General features: G+C 26.3%; 7 protein-coding genes across 7 annotated transcripts in view; 3 read left to right on the forward strand and 4 right to left on the reverse strand.

The window, feature by feature from the left end:
• Phum_PHUM474820 (RING finger protein, putative) overlaps positions 1-182 on the forward strand; it is a gene marked incomplete at both ends in the record, with an annotated part of 1,469 nt that extends 1,287 nt beyond the window's left edge. The window contains one exon of the mRNA XM_002430312.1: positions 4-182. Within this exon, the coding sequence (XP_002430357.1) occupies positions 4-182 (179 nt within the window). The remainder of the gene's footprint in view (positions 1-3) is intronic.
• Positions 183-1,352: 1,170 nt separating this feature from the next.
• Positions 1,353-2,814, reverse strand: Phum_PHUM474930 (40 kDa peptidyl-prolyl cis-trans isomerase, putative; the record flags this gene model as incomplete). Its single annotated transcript, XM_002430313.1, has 6 exons — positions 1,353-1,580; positions 1,663-1,938; positions 2,002-2,163; positions 2,245-2,394; positions 2,464-2,708; positions 2,787-2,814. The coding sequence occupies 6 exons, from the start codon at positions 2,812-2,814 to the stop codon at positions 1,353-1,355; spliced, it is 1,089 nt and encodes a 362-aa protein (XP_002430358.1).
• Positions 2,815-3,023: 209 nt separating this feature from the next.
• Positions 3,024-9,627, reverse strand: Phum_PHUM474940 (CRSP complex subunit, putative; the record flags this gene model as incomplete). Its single annotated transcript, XM_002430314.1, has 24 exons — positions 3,024-3,064; positions 3,507-3,537; positions 3,587-3,595; positions 3,748-3,772; positions 3,821-3,955; positions 4,068-4,274; positions 4,360-4,807; positions 4,897-5,133; positions 5,224-5,608; positions 5,697-5,877; positions 5,979-6,133; positions 6,207-6,370; positions 6,446-6,615; positions 6,732-6,906; positions 6,986-7,145; positions 7,225-7,444; positions 7,569-7,771; positions 7,857-7,943; positions 8,012-8,200; positions 8,280-8,564; positions 8,635-8,817; positions 8,894-9,026; positions 9,093-9,337; positions 9,580-9,627. The coding sequence occupies 24 exons, from the start codon at positions 9,625-9,627 to the stop codon at positions 3,024-3,026; spliced, it is 4,116 nt and encodes a 1,371-aa protein (XP_002430359.1).
• A 263-nt stretch (positions 9,628-9,890) lies between these two features.
• On the forward strand, positions 9,891-10,444 carry Phum_PHUM474950 (DNA polymerase epsilon subunit, putative; the record flags this gene model as incomplete). Its single annotated transcript, XM_002430315.1, has 2 exons — positions 9,891-10,161; positions 10,332-10,444. 2 exons carry the CDS (start codon positions 9,891-9,893, stop codon positions 10,442-10,444), a joined length of 384 nt encoding a protein of 127 aa, XP_002430360.1.
• Positions 10,445-11,792: 1,348 nt separating this feature from the next.
• Positions 11,793-16,234, reverse strand: Phum_PHUM474960 (denn domain-containing protein, putative; the record flags this gene model as incomplete). The annotated part of the gene is made up of 12 exons (XM_002430316.1): positions 11,793-12,230; positions 12,431-12,769; positions 13,304-13,520; positions 13,619-13,890; positions 13,985-14,161; positions 14,255-14,482; positions 14,559-14,660; positions 14,747-15,004; positions 15,089-15,142; positions 15,410-15,683; positions 15,763-15,921; positions 16,218-16,234. The coding sequence occupies 12 exons, from the start codon at positions 16,232-16,234 to the stop codon at positions 11,793-11,795; spliced, it is 2,535 nt and encodes an 844-aa protein (XP_002430361.1).
• A 689-nt stretch (positions 16,235-16,923) lies between these two features.
• On the forward strand, positions 16,924-17,903 carry Phum_PHUM474970 (zinc finger protein DHHC domain containing protein, putative; the record flags this gene model as incomplete). The annotated part of the gene is made up of 2 exons (XM_002430317.1): positions 16,924-17,754; positions 17,883-17,903. 2 exons carry the CDS (start codon positions 16,924-16,926, stop codon positions 17,901-17,903), a joined length of 852 nt encoding a protein of 283 aa, XP_002430362.1.
• A 726-nt stretch (positions 17,904-18,629) lies between these two features.
• Positions 18,630-20,207, reverse strand: Phum_PHUM474980 (uncharacterized protein; the record flags this gene model as incomplete). Its single annotated transcript, XM_002430318.1, has 7 exons — positions 18,630-18,737; positions 18,813-19,010; positions 19,103-19,249; positions 19,386-19,483; positions 19,570-19,821; positions 19,914-20,057; positions 20,162-20,207. The coding sequence occupies 7 exons, from the start codon at positions 20,205-20,207 to the stop codon at positions 18,630-18,632; spliced, it is 993 nt and encodes a 330-aa protein (XP_002430363.1).
• Positions 20,208-20,282: the final 75 nt, after the last annotated feature.

Raw genomic sequence — 20,282 nt, forward strand, 5'->3', positions numbered from 1 at the left:
CAGCCGGGTTGAGCTCCCTGGAAACGAGGCAAAGTAATAGGAGAAGTTATGAAAATTATGTATGTAAAAAAGTTCCTGGAAAGCAAGCAGTTGTAGTTTTACATTGTGATAATCATCATATGACGGATGATATGATTACAGAACCTGGGCTACTCATGATATTCGCTCATGGAATCGAATGAAAAAATTGTTATCGTAATAATATCATTTTTACTGTTTATTTTTAGACTTTATTTATTTGCCAAATATTTTTCAAGGCAGTAAATTTTTATTGGGATTTTTTTTCTCTAAAATTATTTTTATAATAAAAAAAAACTAAATTTGAAAAAAAATACAAAAAAAAAAAAAAAAAAACACGAAATTGTAAAAAAATAGTGGTAGAATATTTTTTTTTTTATTAAAAATTATCTTTCTACTAACCAAATACTAATAAACACTGTCAATTATATTTAATGACTGATATTTTAAAGATATATTATAAGGCAATATTTGAAAATAATGATAATGATCTCAATATTAAATGAAAATTAAATATCCTTTATATATATATATATTATGTAAGAATTATATACATTTTTTTTTTAAAAATTCTACTTTTATATGGGTGTTAATTTATTAAACCCTAATTTTAAATAAAATATATATATATATACATATATATTGTTTCATATAGTTTTAATAATAAAATCTTAATAATGTAAAAAAAAAAAAAATTATCTATTTATTAAGAAGATCCCCCCCCCCCTTACTGTGTTCTTTCGAAAAAAAAGGCAAAAAACGATATTGTTATGTAATTTTTAATTCTAAACATTTTATTATAAAATATATATTAAAATGTAAACTTTAATTTGTAAAATGAAATTTTTAAATTAATTTTTTTTTTTTTTTTTTTTTTAATCTTATCTCAAGTTAAATGTAATGAATTATATTTTTTAATATATATATATATTTTTTTAACATACATCAATTCTTTTTAATTACAAAAAAAAAAATATAAAAATATGTCTTCCTATAATTTCATTTATAATTAATATTTTTTTAAAATATCCTAATTATATCACCATTTTTATTTTTTAAATATTATACTTTAAAAAAGTAGTTACACGATAAAATTTATACAAAATATATATATATATATATTATAATTTTATTAATATAATATATTTACTTACCATTACCATTTTTTTGTGTCTGGTACCATGCATATTGACAACTTTATAAAATTTTAACAAACAACAATAACAAAAACCCATTTGACTTTAATATCGAACAAAGTCTTATATAAATATATATATGATTATGAATCATAATTTTAGAATGTATCTTTGTTTTAATAATATTTCCTTCCTGTATCATAGAAATTCATGAAACATTCTTGAAAATACTTTTTTCTCATGTAACAAATATTTTTTTTTTAACGAATTTATTTCGTTTATTTCATCCATAATACTTTTATTATTCGGAAGTAATGATAATGCCATTTTTTGATCTTTTAAAGCACCTTCGAAATCATTTAAATGTTTAAGTGCCATACCACGTCTGTAGTAGGCTTTTGCATTATTTTTTTCCTTATTTACAACCTGAAAAAAAAATAAAATAAAATAAAATTAATCACAAAGAACTGCATATCTGTTGATTTTTTTAAATTGTTTGAAAATTTACCTCATCGCACAATTGATATGACTGCCTAAATAAACCTTTTTTGAGTAAAACAGCTGCTAAATTCAAAGAGCAGCATACATTTATTTTTTCAAGTTCATTGTGAAAATCATTTATTTCATTCGTACTTAATCCTTTTAAATATTTTTGTGATATCCAAAAATTTATGTATCTTATCGCTTTCTTATATTTTCTACCGGCTTCTATGAAATTTTTCCTTGCAAAAAAATAATTACCAGACTCTCTAATTTGGCTTAAAACATTTAAATAATCGACTACCTGAAAAAATTAAATAAAAAAATTTTATTCAATTTTAACTTTTAAGTGTACTGTTTAACTTACATTGCATAATTCCAAATCCAAATCTCTAGGATCTGGAGGATGAGTATCACTGGTTCCATCATTATCGCCAAAACTCCATGGTTCGTTAGGCAACAACTGTCCACAATCCTCTATGACACATTTACACATGGGTTGAGAGTCTTCAGTTTTTACTTCACTAATCTAAAAATAAGTTTTTAAATAATAATTTTGATTAAAATCAATTAATAAAGTGAATATGTGATAAAAACGAAATGAATTTACCTCAATGACACAAGCTAGTCCTTTACGTACTTGACCAAATACTACACAGGAACCATCTAAATGAGAACATTCACCGACTGTTATAATAAACTGAGAATTATTTTGATTTTGACCACTATTAACGGCACTTAAAACACCCGCCCGGTCATGCTGAAATTAAAAAACTTTATCAACTATTTCTGAAACAATACAATTTTGAAATTTTAAGTTGATATCTGCCTTTAAAGCATAGTTTTCATCTTCAAAAGGCAAGCCGAATACACTTTCTCCAGAAGAACCATCTAAATTAACAACATCTCCACCTTGTATAAAAAGTCCTCGTACAATTTTATGAAAAATCGTACCCTTATAATGAAGTTTTTTCCCAGAATTTTGACTAAAATGATTACCAATACATAATGCTAAAAAATTTTCAGCAGTTTTGGGTACTATATCAGAAAACAGTTCAATAACTATTCGTCCAACTATAAAACAAAAAAAATTTACAATTAAATTTTAAATTTTTGAGGTACAGTAAGTAAATCAACAAAATAAAAACTTACTTATTTCGTCGTCGATTTTTACGTTCATATAAACAATAGGATTTAAATATTTCATTTTAAAAAAAAATAAATATAATAGAAACTTAAACCATACTCTAAATTCTAAACATTTGTATTACGAAAGGCAAAATAAATTTAAAAAAAAAAAAAAAACCTTATCTTACAAAGTATATGTTTATAAATGAACCCAGTGATACCAACATAATACCTGACTTGTAAAAATTCAAAATGTCTTCTTCAATTAACGGTATTTTCTAGAGTGAAATTTAATATTTGCTCTATTAAATTTAATTTAATAGATTACACCCACGTAAAAAAAACTAATAAAATAAATAAAATATATTTTGATTCATTTTTTTACTTGTGAAACAAAATATTTTCCTTTTATTTTATATTTAAAAATAAATAAATAAATAAAAATTTAATTTCAAAATAACTTAAAATTTTTTTAAATATATTAAAATGAATATCTGATTTTTTTTTTTTATTTCAAAATGATTAAAAGAATATTTAATTAAACAAATATACTGTAAATCCTTCTCTTTATTGTAAATGATACTTTTAATTACTTTTACATACAGTCATTAATAAAAATTTTTTAAAAAAATTTTACAATATAAAATTCGTATTCGTTACCATTTATTATTATCTTTCCATATATTTTTCCAAATATAGTTAAAAAATTATCAAAATATAAACGCTTTTATATTTAAAAATTACTTGAAACTTCTTTTTTTTTTTTCTTAGAGTCCTGAATTAAATAATTATTTTTACAAAAATTTATACAAGAATAATTTTACCATTTTATTCTTAAAAAAAAAAAAAATGGCGTTATTAACACTTGATACGTTATTACTCTTGAAATTATTTTTCCTTTTCAAATTCGAGATTCTTGGAATGCGACAACTTTTTTATAAACACTATGATTCTATTCAAATATATATATCTATCAAATACATACTAAACTTATTAAAATGTTTCGTACCCTTAAAAAAAAATAAATAAAAAAATATTATTATAAATAATAATTTTACTGCGCGTGAATTTCTTCAATATTTAAATGAGCTATAAATCTCAAACGCATTTGAAGAGCCGGTCGAAGTCTTCGAATGATTGTTTCAACTTCATTTTTCATCATATCTCCGACAAACATGTATTTTATATGATACCTTTAAATAGTTAAGGAAATTAAAAATAAAAAAAAAATTTTCAAAATAATATCCTCGTTTCGGCACTGAATACAAAAAAAAAAAAAAAAATAATAATAATAATAAAGGATACAATAGATCGCAAATGGGATCCATATATTTTAATTGTAAAACCGATTTGTCAACTTGTTCGAGCAACTCATACAATTCAATTGTTAATTCGAGCACGCATCGCGGCCTTTCAGCGTTGAGCCTTTGAAGAAAAGGTCCTACCAAATGACATAGAAATAAAAATTGTTCTTCCGTTTTGATTACCGTCTTTGCTTTTTCTTTGACAAATCTAAAAAAAAAAAAAAAATTAAAAGTCGTGCTGAAAATAACTCGTGGAATTTTTTTAAAATTTAAAATTATGAACCAATAATTACACTGGTAAGGTTGATATTTGTCCAACTCCGGCATGATACCACATCGCGTGGGCGAGAGCGAGTATGTAGGAAAACTTGTTTTCTAATAATGACTCGTGAGTAACCGAAAAATTAAATATTTGAAATGCGGAATTATGGTAAGGCCAATTCGTCATACGGCTACAAGTCATGACTTCTATAAGGCGATCGTCAACGATCGACCAGTAGGACTCCGGCAAGGCAGCCAAAACCAGCCCGATCGAATTGATCCAAAGATGAATTTGATCCCACGGAATCACGCTATACCCTTTTGTTACCACGTCTAATAAATTATTAGCAACTACAGAAGGAGATACGGGTACGGCCATCAATTCAACGCATGTCACGTATAAAGCATGAGCAGCAGGATTGGGGAACTCGTTAAACCTCCAATCAGTTGAAGGAAAATGGGCTTTGCTACCATTCATGGCTAAAAAAAAATTTAAGAATGATAATTATATTCTTGACTCCTCCTAAAAATTGTTTCAGTCAAAAAAAAATTTAATTGAATGTATATACTTTCTACTATTCTGCGAATTAATTTAATGTAATAATCCAAATCTGGAAGCCAAGACACTTCATCCCCAGATCCCGACATGTAATTTATGTATGCTTCAGATAAACTCCATCCGGGAGGACGAATATCTTTTAAAGCACCAAGAATAGCAGCTACAAGACGTCTTTTCAAAACAGGTCGATCTCTTAAATTACGATCATAATAGTGTAAGGTATTGTATAAATACGTAACGGGACGATCTGAAACAAAAACAATTACAGGTGATGAGTTTTCAATTTTTTAATAGGAGGTCTTAACACCTGATATAATCACACAACTCAAATACGAACCGTGAAACTTGTACAAGCATCCTAGATGTTCTAATAATGTTTCTAAAGATTTAGTAACTGGAGGAAGTTCTAAATACCTGTGAATAACTATATCAAATACAGGTAGGAATCTTAAGCAAACATTTCCAAAGTAAACGGGAAGAGAATGATAGGGAGATGAAGCTCCTCCACTCTGTTCCAAAATCCCTTCCGGTGCAAATTTTTCCGGATATTTTCTATGAAAAGCCAAATGTTTTTCGTGCCAATTTGATTGTTTCCAATGCTCGGGAGAATTTTCTTTAACAAAGTCTTGAACTCTATTACGTAATTCAGCCGCTTTTAGTAAAAGTAATTGAATAATGAAAAAACAAACTTGGGCTTCACTACCTTCTTGTGTCCTAAGAGCCTGTTAAATGGCAATGACAAAAATTAAACGCCAAGTCAAAAAAACAGAGTTTAATAAAGAAAAAAAAAATTTTTTTGAACGGGCTTACCAAGCACAAAACCAATCGATCTATTGTTACGATATTATATTTCCAAATCATATCATTCAACGCATCCACGCATTTATTAACGTGTTGTTCTCCTCTTGAATTTGCAAATTCAAAAACTAAATAATCACAAAATTTTCTTAAATGAGCAGATAAAGCTCGAGCTCCGATTCTTTCTAAAATTCTTAAAATAATAATAATAATAATAATAATAATAAAATATTTTAAAAATTTTTTAAATCAACTTCAGAAAATTAATTTAAACGCAATTTTTTTATATTTTACTTGTAAGCTATGGATGTTATCCTGTCCGTTTCTAAAATCATTTTCCATAATAGACAAATGAATAAAGGAGGAGTTCCAGCTACGGAAAAATGAGCTATAATATCATTTTCATTGTTCATGGAAGCCCAATTTCGATATTCTTCTTCAACAGCTTTCTAAAAAGATGTTAATTTTTTTACTTAAAAAATATAAAAAACATTTATTTAAATAAAAGTAAAAATTATTAACCTTGAGTTGTGGTTTATTTTCTTTTTGCACGGGACTGTGTTGGAAAAAATCGTGCAAAGCCAATGGAAAACATTGAAGAGTATGGTTAGCCCATGAATGAGGAGTGTTCTGCATGATAGTACTGAGTAGTTCTTTACACCACGTTCCCGAAATAGAGTCCGATCCTGAAATTTAAAAAATAATCAACCGTCACAACATTTTAAAATCAGGTTTCAATCACTATTTTAAATTTTACGTACCTGTTCCAGTTACGTGCATTGATCGAGCCAAAGTTAGTACCAGAGCTCTATTCAACTCTTCTGATTCAGCAGAGACGAGTGTTTTAGGTTCGTTCAAAAACCGAGATAATTGTGGTTGAACTTCAGCCGATCCTAAACCAGTAATAAGTCTTAGTGCCGTGCTTTCAACGCTACAATAATAAAACCCAGATTAATTTTTTTTAGTTTTTTACTTCTTTTAAAACTTTCTTTCTTAATCTGAAATTATAAAACACATAAGAAGAACTAAAAAAATATTTTTTTGTACCATAAATGAAGCTGCGTTTGATTCGTTTGCGGAACCGCAGCAAGACTATGGAGATGAGAAAGCAATTGTACTCTATAATGAGGCTGAATGTGATGCATTCGATAACTGAACATTTCTAATAATGTGTATAAAATTCCCCAAGCATGATGTTTGAAAACAGTAGGAAGCAAGTGACCTATTTTTTACGATGAAATTTAATTTTTACTAGCCATTACTTAATTTTTTTTTTTTAATAATTAATTACTAAAGCTTACTTATAAATCCTTTGATGCCCAGAGATTCGATTTCCGTGTAAACTAATAAACGACTATAAGTTTCCACAAGTGCAGGAGCCAATGCTAAAATTGATTTACTCTGAGCTTGTTTAACAACGTGTGTGACAATACTATGAATCAAACTCATTTTCGAATGAACCTTAAAAATTAGTTTGTGAAATAAATAACTTAAAAAAACAGTTGTGTAAAAATGTTAAAAATTTTTAAGTTTTACTAACGGTCAAAGAATCTAGAATAGCCATCGAAAGGGGAGTTGTAGGTCCAGGTGGCAAGGATGATGATTTTTGAGCTCCCAAAATAGTCTCTACTAAGGCAGCCATTGGCCTTGTAAAGTATTCTTGATTCGTAGAATAAGCATTGCACAATAAAGCTATTCTGTAATCTGCACCCATGCATAAACCTAAACTATTATTAGGCTGAACTAAATGCTGTAAAAACCTGAAATATTAAATAAGAAATAAAAATAAATGACTCAAATTATTTTCGAGATTAAAAATAAAACTAAAACTTTTATTTATATTGGGCTAATTGTTTTGAATTTTAATTTTCACATTACACTTACTCATGATGTATTTTTAATGTCAAAGGAATTGGCCGTTGAATATTTAAATGGTCAGCTTGAGCTTTTTTTAACAAATGAATCCATATACAAGTCATAGCCATCTGATGAGTGCATACTGCTTTATTAACATCCGGTACTGGCAACGGTTCTTTCTCTGGATACAACAAATCATATAATTTTAACACTGGGAGAAAATTACTAAGCTAAAATAATACATTTTTTTTCAATTCTAGGTATAGTTAAATAATTATTTATATATATACATAATTTTTTCATTGTTATATTTACAGGATTTCTTTGAATGCTTCCAGATATAAACTGAAGCAAAACCCACATCAGATGATCTCTTCCTTTTTTCAAATCTCTTCCCGAAAGCTAAAAAATTTAAATTGAAACAGTAAACACAAAAAATTGATGGTAAAAACAGTATACAAACTTAATACCTTATCATGTAACGCCATTACAATATTAGGAAAAGAAGCAAATTGAAAAAGAACAAAATAAATAAGCTGAGATGACAGATGTAACCAAAGCCAATGAGAAGAATCACCAGTCTCTGTCTCTGATCTTTCCATTGCTACAACAACTAATGCTACTAACTGCTCTTCTAAAGCAACACAACGTTGTTTGTGCTATAAAAAAAAAGATAAAATTATTTTAGATAAAAAAACAAACCTTAATTATATCTTTTTTTTTTTTTAAATATACAACCTGCTTGACTAAGCCTAACATGCAGCAAACCATATCTCGGGAGTAAGGCTGCTCTAATACATATCTGAGTAAACCAGTTTGAGGTTCGGAGAGTTCTCTGTCATATGGAAGTATTCCTTTTAAGGTAAACTTTAAAGTAGTTGGATCTAATTTCCAGGGACTTAAATGATCGGCATATCCAGAATGTTCAACAACTGGTAGCAATTTTGAGTGGCCAACTATAGATACCATTTGTGCACAAGGACGAAAACTCTCAACGAAACCAGACAATAAATTTGCCAGTTTCTAAAATTAAAAAAATTTTATTTTGGTAAACTTACATAACTAAAAATTAAATACTGAAACTTTTATTTACCCAATGAGGCCAATTTTTATTTTCAGGATATGCTTTCTGAATTTCATTTACAATAAAATAAGCAGGAAGCAAACAAGCATTTCTGTCAAAAATAAATTCCATAACTGATTCCAAAGCAGTGATTTGTGGCATTTGAGCAGCATTTAACTTTGCAGGTATTACAGCTGCTTTTTCTCTGCAACCCTAAATATTCAATGTTAATTTTCACATTTTACTTTTATAATAATAATAAAAATTATGTTGATAAATAAAAAATTACTTTCATAATTTCTCTAACACCTTTGTAATCAACACCGACTATTATTTTTCTCATTAATTGAAAACACTGAACCCAGAAATCTTGATTATTTAATGATAATTTATCACAAGAAAGTATGCATTCACAAACTAGCCTGAAAGTAAAATTTCAAAAATGAGAATGCGAAAACATAAATCTGGAATAAAAGTAAATGAAATACCTAGCTGAAACAATGTTACTCTGTACTGCTCCCTCAAGCAATTGTAATAAAAATTGAAGTCTACTAGGATTTGTCATATTAGCTGCTAAAAGTAAAAATTGCCTAACTCCAGCTTCTTGTTGTTCTGGTACGACATTATTTAAAGCAATTTGAAGTTCTGAACGAAATTGTTCCATTTTTTCATTTTCAAAATCAGGTCTGTGAACTAAGAAGCAACTGAAAGCTTCTTCCATTCCTTCAACTTTCTGTTTAATAGAAAAATAAATCTATGAAATAAATCTACAAAATACAGTTAAGTGATATAACTTTGACAGTAATTTTAAAAGCCGTACAAATGGTAAAAATTAAAAAAAGGCAAGATTAACTGTTACTGTGTTTCTAAAAAAAATTATATAAATGAAGAGAAGCTAAAGTCTTACGTATAAACAGAATACCGAAATAATAACTGCCGATTTCAAATTTTAAGCCGGACAAAAAATTAACTTACCAATATTTCATTAACAATGTTAGTTATTTGAGTTTCAGTGGTAGACATTTTTAGACACTGATTTAAAGTACTGTTTTTAAAATATTATTAATGTTTCTTAAGATATTTATATTTTATATTTAAATAAATGTAAATTATTCTTGTAAAACATCTCCACCTCTAAATAATAAAACCAAACTCGTACTGCCAGAGTGACAACATTAAAAAATTGAACGAAACATTTTATAACCACGAAAATGATATAGATTTTTAAGTTGGCCAACCCGTCTTTTGTTGATGTTTTTAATTTTTCTAACAAGTTGCTGTAAAAAATGGCTGAAAAATTAGAGGATTTAAATTTACCAGCTGCGGTTGTTACTCGTATCATTAAAGAAGCTTTACCAGAAGGATGTAATGTAGCTAAAGAGGCTAAATTAGCTTTGTCTAGAGCAGCTTCAGTATTTGTTTTGTATTTAACTTCGCATGCAAATAAAATATCGATAGGAAACGGTAAAAAAATTATAACGAATGAAGATGTAATGGAGGCTATTCAAGACACAGAATTCGGTAGATTTGAAAAACAATTAAATGAAGCTGCTGAACGTACGAATAATATTAATTTAATTTTTTAATAATGTCATTTTATTTTCATCATTTGTTATACGCTTTAATTTCATAATCATTTTTTTATCATGTTATGTTTTTTTTGCATGAAAAATCACCAATTATCATTTTTAAGATAAAACTACTATTTATAATATTTCATTAATCAGATTTTAGGAAAATTCAAAATTCAAAAAAAGAAGCATTGAATCAAAAAAAAAGACTTAAAGAAGCAAATCAAGAAGAAGGACAAGAAAACATGCAAATGAGTTTGGAATATTGATATGAAACATGTGATAAAACTGGAATTTACAATAGGATTCAAATTTTATAAATATGGAAAGTGTTACTTTCTTTAAAAAAATTAAATAACATACTTTATTAATTTAAACAACAAAAAAAAAATTATCTGGCCATGGTTAATTCAAAAGCAGAATGTACTTTTGTGTATACTTTTAATGTTTAATTGTACATGATTTTCATATTTATTTACAAACTTTTTCCTTTTTTTTATTAATAATAATGGTAATTAAAATTTGTAACTTTTTTTAAGGCAACATTTTTTTTTTTTTTTTTTACAATAATTTCTGATTTCAGCCATCATAATGCTGTGATTACTAAGTAAGTGTGATAATATTTACAAGGCAGTAAAATTTTAAAATTTCACTTTAAAAGTTCACTTACAAATTTTTTTTTTTGAAAGATTTTATAAATGTTTCAAATTTATCTATGTTACAGTTAAACTAATGATGTAAAAAGAAAATAATTATAATAAAAAATCAAATTTTTTTTACAGTGAATCAAAAAACAAACAAACAAACAAACATTTAATCGAATATTTTGATTTCAATAAAAAATCAAAATATATATATATAACAAAAAAATTGTGATTAAATTATAAAAATAAATAAATATTTTTTTAAAAAATAAATTTATGTATGAAATATTATTATTATTATTAAATGCTCAATTTCATTGTCTTTCTCTTTCTCTCTCTCTCTCTTACAAGAGTAGTTCAATCACAAAAATTGTTACTAAAAAAAAAAAAATAAATTTTTTAAAATAAAATTACAAAACAATTTATTAAAAAAATAATAAAATTATAAAATTGAACATTATTTTTTATAATGATGCTTTTTTTTGTGGCTATTAGTTTTTAAATAAAAAATAATAATAATAATAAATATTAATGTTATTATAAATTGCACATTTTTTTTAAAAAATTAATTGTAATTTTTTTTTTTTTTAAATGTAAATGTATTATCAACTATTTTTAATAAATTGATAAAATTGATTTTATATTGTTTTTTTTTTTCTGTTTTAAACTTTGAGTATTTCTTCTTTTCATTGGATTTTAAATAACCTAATACCTCACACATATATTTTTAGAAATACAACAAAAATTTATAGAATAAAAAAAAAAAAATGATGTATGCATGCTTAAATGCATACTCTGTTTAAAAATATAAATATAATTGATTTTGATTGTTTTATAAAAACTAAAATGTGAGTGCAGGTAACAATTTGTGATAAAACTTGGTTCCAATATATAGAAGGAGACACTATTGGAAAACTTCAGTCTATCGCAGATATTCAGACTTATACGTATTATAAAAAATAATAAATACGAGTTATTCAAAAGTAGCCCAATTGCTTTTTTTTTTCACTACAGTAGAATCATCGAATGACAATTCGAAGGGATCATTATTTGATGATAAATTATTAGTTAAATCACTCCGAGTTGTGTTGGCTCTGAAATCCATACCATATTCTTTTAACAAATCTAAATCTTGCTTGTTGAAATTAGAACTTCCTAACACATTTGAATTTCTATGTAAGAAAGAAATATTCGAACTAGGTTCTTTTGTTTCTTTTGTAACGTCCATTGAAGAATCTGTGGTGGTGGTGGTGGTACCATTTAATTTATAATAGGGATACAAAGGATTTATTAGCCCTTTGGGAAAGGCAATTGTTTCTTCGCTATCCGTTCTATCTAACGGATCAAAACTTTCTTCTTTCGGTATTGAATCCAATCGTATGAGATCTCCCACTGAACCCGATCCGTTACACTAAAATACAAAACAACCATTTTTTAGTAAAATTACCCAAGTTAATTTATTTAAATAATGTGGTCAAATTTATAAAACTTAACTAAACTTAACTTGTTAACTTAACTAAATAAAGACAATGAATATTTTTTTTAAATTTAATTTTTTTTTTTTTCAACTCCTTCAAGGATTTTCGAAACTTTAATTTTACAATTAATTACCTTTACGGAGTCAGACGGAGCTGAAGTTGCAGCAAAAGGATTTTTAACTTTTAGAGAAGTCTGTACAATATCGGGAAAAAATGGATTCATTGAATTTAGGCCATGTTCAATGGGATTTTTGTCTACTGTCTCAGATTCAAAAACTGTGGTGCCATCTGAAAAATTTTTTTTCCCCCAATCATTGGTAAAAGGATTTGTGGTGATCGGTAAACTAGAGGTTGATTTTACAGGAAAATGTTCAGACTTCTTTAAATTTTCGAGATTCGTTTGTAAATTCGAGAAATCCTTTTCCACAACCTCGAATTTGTGAAACGTATTAAAACTCTTGACGGGTTTTAACTGGAAAACAATACGGTATAAACAATAACACACACAAAAATTAAGCCAAGCGTTGTACTCTCTATTAAAAGGAAAAATAATTTAAACTCTATAAAATAAAAAAAAAAACCTGGCATTTAGTTGTTAAATATAATTAATTATCTTCTCATTTATATTGTATAAAACAAATATATTAACTCTTAAATGCATGCTAAAACTCCTTTTTTTTTTTTTTTACTTTGATCCTACTCGATATACTTTCATGATACTCAATACTGTAATATAAAGTTTAAAATTGTTTTTATGAAAAAAATCATTCTTTTGCTAACAATGTGGCAAGTTAAATACATGCATCTAAGAATTAATAAAACATCAAATGAAATAACGGACAAGTACAATAATAAAAAATCAATTTTCATGCAATTAAATTCGATATAAAAAAAAAAAAAAAAAAATAGTTTATGTAAAGCAGTGCTTCTAGAAATACATATGCCAAACGTACCATAACACAATTAAAATTAAATGTAATTTCCATAAACAATTTATAATACTCACACTCCTATACACAGGTGGAAAAGAAGTGTTGCTATTATTATTATTATTATTATTATTACTAATTGTGCATTGTCTATTGATTATTTCTTGTAAATCTCCCATAAGATCCATATTTAAATTAGGAATATCTGATTTTGATGCCGTGTCAGAATCTCCCAAAGGAGAAAGAAAATCATCCGATTGAGGACTTAGGGATACGTATTCTGTTGTTCTGGAACTGTAAAAAAAATAAATCAGGTAAATTCTACATTAATAAAACCTGGATTTCCAATGTCTCCAAATGAATTAAAAAGTAAAAATTAAAATTTTACCCACCTGTTTACGGGAGCAGCAAACCTTTTTTGCTTTTTAAATGTGGAAGCGACTGATATGGGATCTAAATTACCAAAGGACATGGGTCGAGCTCTGTGTAACGTAGGTGAACTTGGAGCAGATCTCGGTTTAGAAATATTGACTTTTAAATTTGTATGCTCCCTAAAATTATCGGCTTCTTTTTTAACTTTCAACCTGATTCCTTTATATGCAGTTTTCACTTCTTTTCCTCTTTCTTTCACGGATTTTACAGCGGATTTGACGGCTGGATTTGCCTAAAATGAAATTTTTCATTAATTACTTTTGAAGTAAAATATTTGTAATGTTTATGTGTACGCCAATTTATTCTGATTTATACATTCTGCTTACTTTATTTTTCACTGTTTTAAAAAAAGCAGTACCCTGAGACCTCATCGTTGAAACCCATTCTTTATATTGTGCTTTTATTTTCGAACTAGATTTTTCTGAATAATTACAAGCTTCAAATTCAAATTCGTCGGAAAAACCCATTCCAGAATTTAAAAGATCTAAACGTTCGTCAATAAACTAAAGTAAAAAAAAAAAAAAAAAAAAAAAATTTTCGTAATCAAGAACCATATTTTAAAATTTGAGTAAAAACTTTTTTTTTTAAATATTTACTTGTTGAAAAATTTGTAAATGAAGCATGTCTTTAAGAAAAGGCTGCATGCTGGAAGGTCTTGATTCAACAAAGGCTTCTTGGCTAAATGTTATTTTTTGACCCTGTTGAAGTTTAAGTGCATCTCTGTATCCACCGATCAGTTGAACTAAAGCTTTTAAAAAAACCCTTGCAAATCCATCTCCAATCAATGCACTTCTATTTTTAAGCTGACTTTTTAAAAATTTTACCTGTGCAGACAAAATGCAATTTGTTAATTTTATCGAAATTTAAACAGGGTTGGTAAATTATTATTTCAATACTGACAACATCTTGAGGAAGTGAATCTACATCGTTAAAAGGAGTTTTTATTGTATTATTATCAGCATCTAAAACGACAACATCTCCCAAATCAGCTTTATGAACATTCTAAAAAGAAAGCAGCCATTAAATGAAAAAATTTACAAAAGAACTCAAATTTAGAAAAAAAAAAAAAAACTTTAATTACTACTCACTTCCCAAAGTGAAGTAGGTACACCAATTAAAAATGGCATAGGCGCCAATAAACATTCACACAAATGTTTTGGAAGAACTGGAATAAATATATGTTGCCAATGCATTGGATAAATAATTAAATTTGCTGCCTGAACACATGCACTTAATCGATATAATTTTCTGGATGTGAATATTATTCTTCTTTCATATAACATTGATGCAAAAATGACTAGCATATTACTTATATCTACTGCATTATAATATTCAGTTAAATTTTTCTAAAATTTTAAAATTAAAATTAATTTTTCAAAATACTTTAACTCCATTACTGTTATAGAAAATTATCGTATAGTTTATCTTACACTTTGGGGTATTTTAGGAAGCTGAAATTGTAATGGGCTCTGACATTCAAACACCTGAAATAAATTAAAATTGATTAATATTTAATAAATAACAATATGTAATAAACTTGTATAATAGGTAGTTTTAAAATAAATAAACATGTAGAATTATATTAGGAGAACCATTGATCGCAATTGCTCGATATTAAAAGTTTTAAAACAAATTAAGTTGTTAATAGTTATAATAATTATAAAATAAAGACATAATTACATAATAGCTCTAGGGTAATATTACTAGGTAATTATATCTTATTAGGATGATACAATAAATGAAAAACTTACATTTTGATCATTATTATAACTAAAGCTTAATGTTGCACCAGGTAGAGGAACTTTACTTTCTAACAGTTTACATAAAAATTTATCTAATTGATCAGGCATTGAAGACCTAATAAGTTCAGCGACAGAGTTCAATACTTTGGCAAACACTTCATGCCAAGGTAAATGACTAAGAAATACTAGGGCTGTTTCAGTTTTGGGGTCATGCCTACAAAATCCAAATGTCCATTTGGAATCTAGGTCTGTCAATACAAAAGAAAAATGCTGAACATTTATACTGAAAAAAATCACAAAAATTATATCAAAGCTTTACTTTTTTTTTTTTAAACACATTTAAATTGTTTAAAAACACTTACTTTTCAAACTCACAAGGATAAGTGAATCTAGGGACTGATTTTAATATATGATCATCTTTATACGAATCTGGAAACTTTTGAATTATCCAAGCATCTTTTTCTGATGTTTCTGGTCTTGCAACTTCACAAAAACACAGGTACAAATTTTCTACATCTTCCCTAAAGTAAATGTTTTTAAAATCCGATTAAGAAAATTATAATTAAATATTTTGTAAATTAAGTTTAATAAAAAATATTTCGTTGACATTTACGTTAGGATAGGTATTAATTAAATTTGATATTAAAATTTTTAAGATTTTACAAATGAATATACCTAAATATATAAACATATATTTATTAAAATTTAAAAATTCAAAAAAAAAATATTATTTTAAATTCATCTTAATTTAGCTAAAAATTTATTGGCACAAATACAAAAAAAAAAAAAAGAAAAGATGAAACCAAATGTAAGATACATAAAGAAAAAATACATATTTGTCAACAGGCTGATTTGAATGTGGGAGGCAATACTATCTTTCATAATAGACTTTCTCTCAAGCACTTAAAAATATATATATATACATTAATCATATTTTTGAAAAATTAATTAAAAAATTTTTTCTAAATATCATGATTTTATAACTAATAATAAAAAAAAAAATGCATTTTCTAATAATTTCTGACAAAGTTAAAAATGATACAACGGAATTATTATCAGGCAATAAAGATTATTTTAATGAAGTGTAATAATACTGTTCTTATCAGTATAAAAACAACGCAACAAAAGACACATTTAACGAAAATAAAAAAAATGTAAATTTAATATTACATACCTGATTCGAGAGCCCATATTTTAAATGAATAATTAATGATACAAAAACAAATAATTTAAAAGAGTGTTAAAGCACCTATTAATATTCGAATAACCCCCCAGACAATGAAGTCATCTTTGACAGCAGAAAACTTGTGATTTTAGTCATTGCTGCCATGTTTACAACTCTAAATAAACATGTATTAATCGATTTATTAGTGTCACTTATGAATTCTGATTAGATTAAATTTTGTTTTGATAATTTATCTATTTCGTACAATGTTAGATAGTGTACATTATATTAAAACTAGTTCCTGATAATTAATGCTAAATTTTTTTTAGAAATGTAATTTAAATTTTAAATAAACATTATGAAAGAATTAATGTTTAAACGTCGCGTAAATTTATTGCCGAAAAATTTTTTGGAATATCCCTGTTTGCTATTTATTATATTTATCATACCCGTAACGTACTGGTTTGAAATATGGGTAGTTCTTCCTTGCCTTTTTGCAGAATATCCAATAGTATACTGGTCTTGCTTTTTATTTGGGCATTTTATATTGCATAACGTTGTTGGTAATTTATTAGGAATACTAATGTTGGATACTAGCATTAATGGCAGGATAATGCCTACAGCAGACGTGCCTGGAGTACGTTATTGCTCCATTTGCAATTCATACACTCCACCTCGATCATTTCATTGCTCTTCTTGTAATACTTGTATACTAAAGAGAGACCATCATTGTGTGTTTACTAGCTGTTGCATCGGATTTTTCAATCATCGCTTTTTTTTTTATTTCGTATTTTATTTAATGATTGCAACATCTCTTTTTGCACCATTTAATTTGTATTTTGTTAAAAGTAATTTATCACTCAATCACTATAATTTAGCTTTTGCCATTTTATTTCCATTCGCTGCATTACTTTTAGATTTAGGTTCTGATACATTTGATATTAATCTTCTGTACTTGTTGATATCAGTTATCGGTATTATTGGTATATTATTTTGCACATCTTGGTTTTATTTTCATTTAAAATTAATTCTTAAAGGCACCGTTGTGTATGAAATGAAAAACTTGAATAATATTTATAACCTGGGTAAAAGAAAAAATTTAGAAATGGTCTTTGGGCAAAGGTGGCCACTAACATGGGTCTCACCTTTTTTATACTCTCAACTACCTTGCGATGGAATTTCTTTTCCAGTTCCTGAAAATATCAAAGACAAATAATTTATATTAATTATTTATATTTAATTTAAAATTACACTTACAAAACTTTCTGTATTTAATTATGTTCAAAAATTTATTTGTTAAAAATATTTCATTTCAAGGTAATCAGTTTACCGACTTAAAATTAACGTACATCTTAAAATTTTTATGGCAAAAGCTTTTTTATTTACAATCTTTATTTGATTTTTATCCTATTGTGTCCCTTTTAATATTATATCTAATAACATTTTATTATTATTATTATTTGTGAATTCTTTATCGAAAAATATTAATTACTTTAATAATAAAAAATAATAATTGTATTATTAAAAGTACTGTATTATTCAAATACAACATATTTGTATTTAATAATAATATTTTTAGCTTTTATAAGACAAGAATTATTATTTTTATAAAAAATCAATGTTTTTTTTTTATTTATGTAAAAAGAAAAATATATTTTTTTTATTAATTTAGGTAACTTGTTAACAAAACTTTAATACGTTTAGTATACTTCATTATAAAAACTAAAAACATAATAAAATGCAAAATGAAATTTAAAATTACAATTTTTATAATATTTGAGATCCACTTTATAAAAACTTTCCTTATTTACAAGAATTATAAAGTTTTCAATAAAAAAAAAAAGTTAAATTCTTTCTTAAAATTATATCTAATAAATTTAGTTAATATTTTATATATTAAAATTAGTACCTATAATTGTGGTTAGAAAATTTTAAGCAAAAATTTTTTTTTTTTAATTATTTAAATGTACATGGCACTGCCTTAATGCAAAAATATATATATTTATTGTTTTATTTTTCTAGCATTTACTAAGTAACACTTTTTAAATCATTAAAATTGTCTGCTTATGCACTACGAGACTGCAATAGTGCTCGAGCTTGATAAAGTTCTCTCAGTAGTGCATCTTTTTCCTGTTCCAATACTGAAATTATTTCGTTTTTCTGATTAACTTCCTACAATAATAAAAAATATATAAAACCCTTACTCTTTATATTATCGAAATAAAAAAAAAAAAACAATAAACTTACTTTATTTAAAAGATGATTTTGGTGTTTTATTCTAGTTACTACATCAGTAGGAGCTGCATTGTGTACTGCCAAATTCATATGTAAAGGAAGGCCTCCCCTTTCCCATGATTCTGTTAAAGTAGTTAAATGGCGGTTTACTTCCAAAACTCGAGCTTTTTGAAGTTCTAATTTTTCTGCTTGGGCTTCACTCCATTGCTCCTGAGAGAAAAGTTTTTGATTACCGTAAATATATAAAATTCAAAAAATTTATATTAAATTAAAGAAAAACTTATTAAAAAAAAAAAATATACCGCGTGTGATCCAATTCGACCCAAATATTTCATTTTTTCTTGTACAATGGCAACTTGTTTTAAATACCATTCTCTAGCTCTTTCAACCGCAGTTAAACCTTGCATCAACACATCTTTTTCTTGTTCGATTTGTTTGATTCTTTTGAGCTATTAAAATTAGTATATTAATTAAAATATGTTATATGATAAGCTTTAAAGCTTTTTTTTAAATATAAAGAAAAAAAAATTTATGTTCAAGGTAAATTCAAAAAAAAAAAAAAAAAAAAAAGGTATTAATGCAAACCATGTTGTAGTCGATTCCATTTTGCAAAGTGTGCCTCCTGGGTTCTCTTTTTCTAGGTCCCATTTTTTTATAACCTCCAATATTGGGATCTCCATAACCTACTTATGAAGTACATTATTATAAAAAGATATAAGATACACATAAATAATAAATTACTATAATTACAATTTATGGAAATACAAACCAGAGGATTTACCATCACCAGAACTTCTGGCAACCAAATTTTCAGGAGTATATCCAACAACTGATTTCATGGATTCTTGTTCGCTAAGTAAAAGACCTTTTTGCCATTTTTGCAAAACATTTTTTATTTCAGCTTTATTTAAATTTCTTTCCATCGAAGGTTCATGGTCAACATTTCTATCAATGTTGCCATTTATGTTTGTTCTTTCTAGTCCTGTTCTTGGTGGCTTCGGAGGACCATATAAAATACTTCCTAAAAAATCAGTTATTTTTTGAACATATCATTTTAATTTTATAATGTACAGAATTTAAAAAAAAAGAACCAATTTTTAAAAAAAAGTTTACCAGTTACATGATTTATATGTGGTATTTGATATGCATAATTTCTACTATCAATTTCTGCTATACAAATATCTTTTGGTTCACCGAGTAACTGGGGCATGCTGTTTGTTCTTTGACCCACTATGGCATTGTTCGGACGTACTGTAGCTGTATTGCACCAGTTGGATTTTACATTTTCTAATTTTAAATAATTTTACAAAATTAATTGATTATTCACTATAGTACTTCAATAATGAGTTATTTTTAAATACCTGGCAGATCCAACAAAGGTGCAGATGGAGGTCTTTTCGGTTGCATTTTGGTTGAACTGATAGAGGACTGTTTATTATGTATTTTCTGCATTTCTACTTGATTTCTAAGAAGACAAATTTT

This window comes from Pediculus humanus, genomic scaffold, assembly GCF_000006295.1.
Source record: "Pediculus humanus corporis 1103172108253 genomic scaffold, whole genome shotgun sequence".
NCBI lineage: Eukaryota > Metazoa > Arthropoda > Insecta > Psocodea > Pediculidae > Pediculus > Pediculus humanus.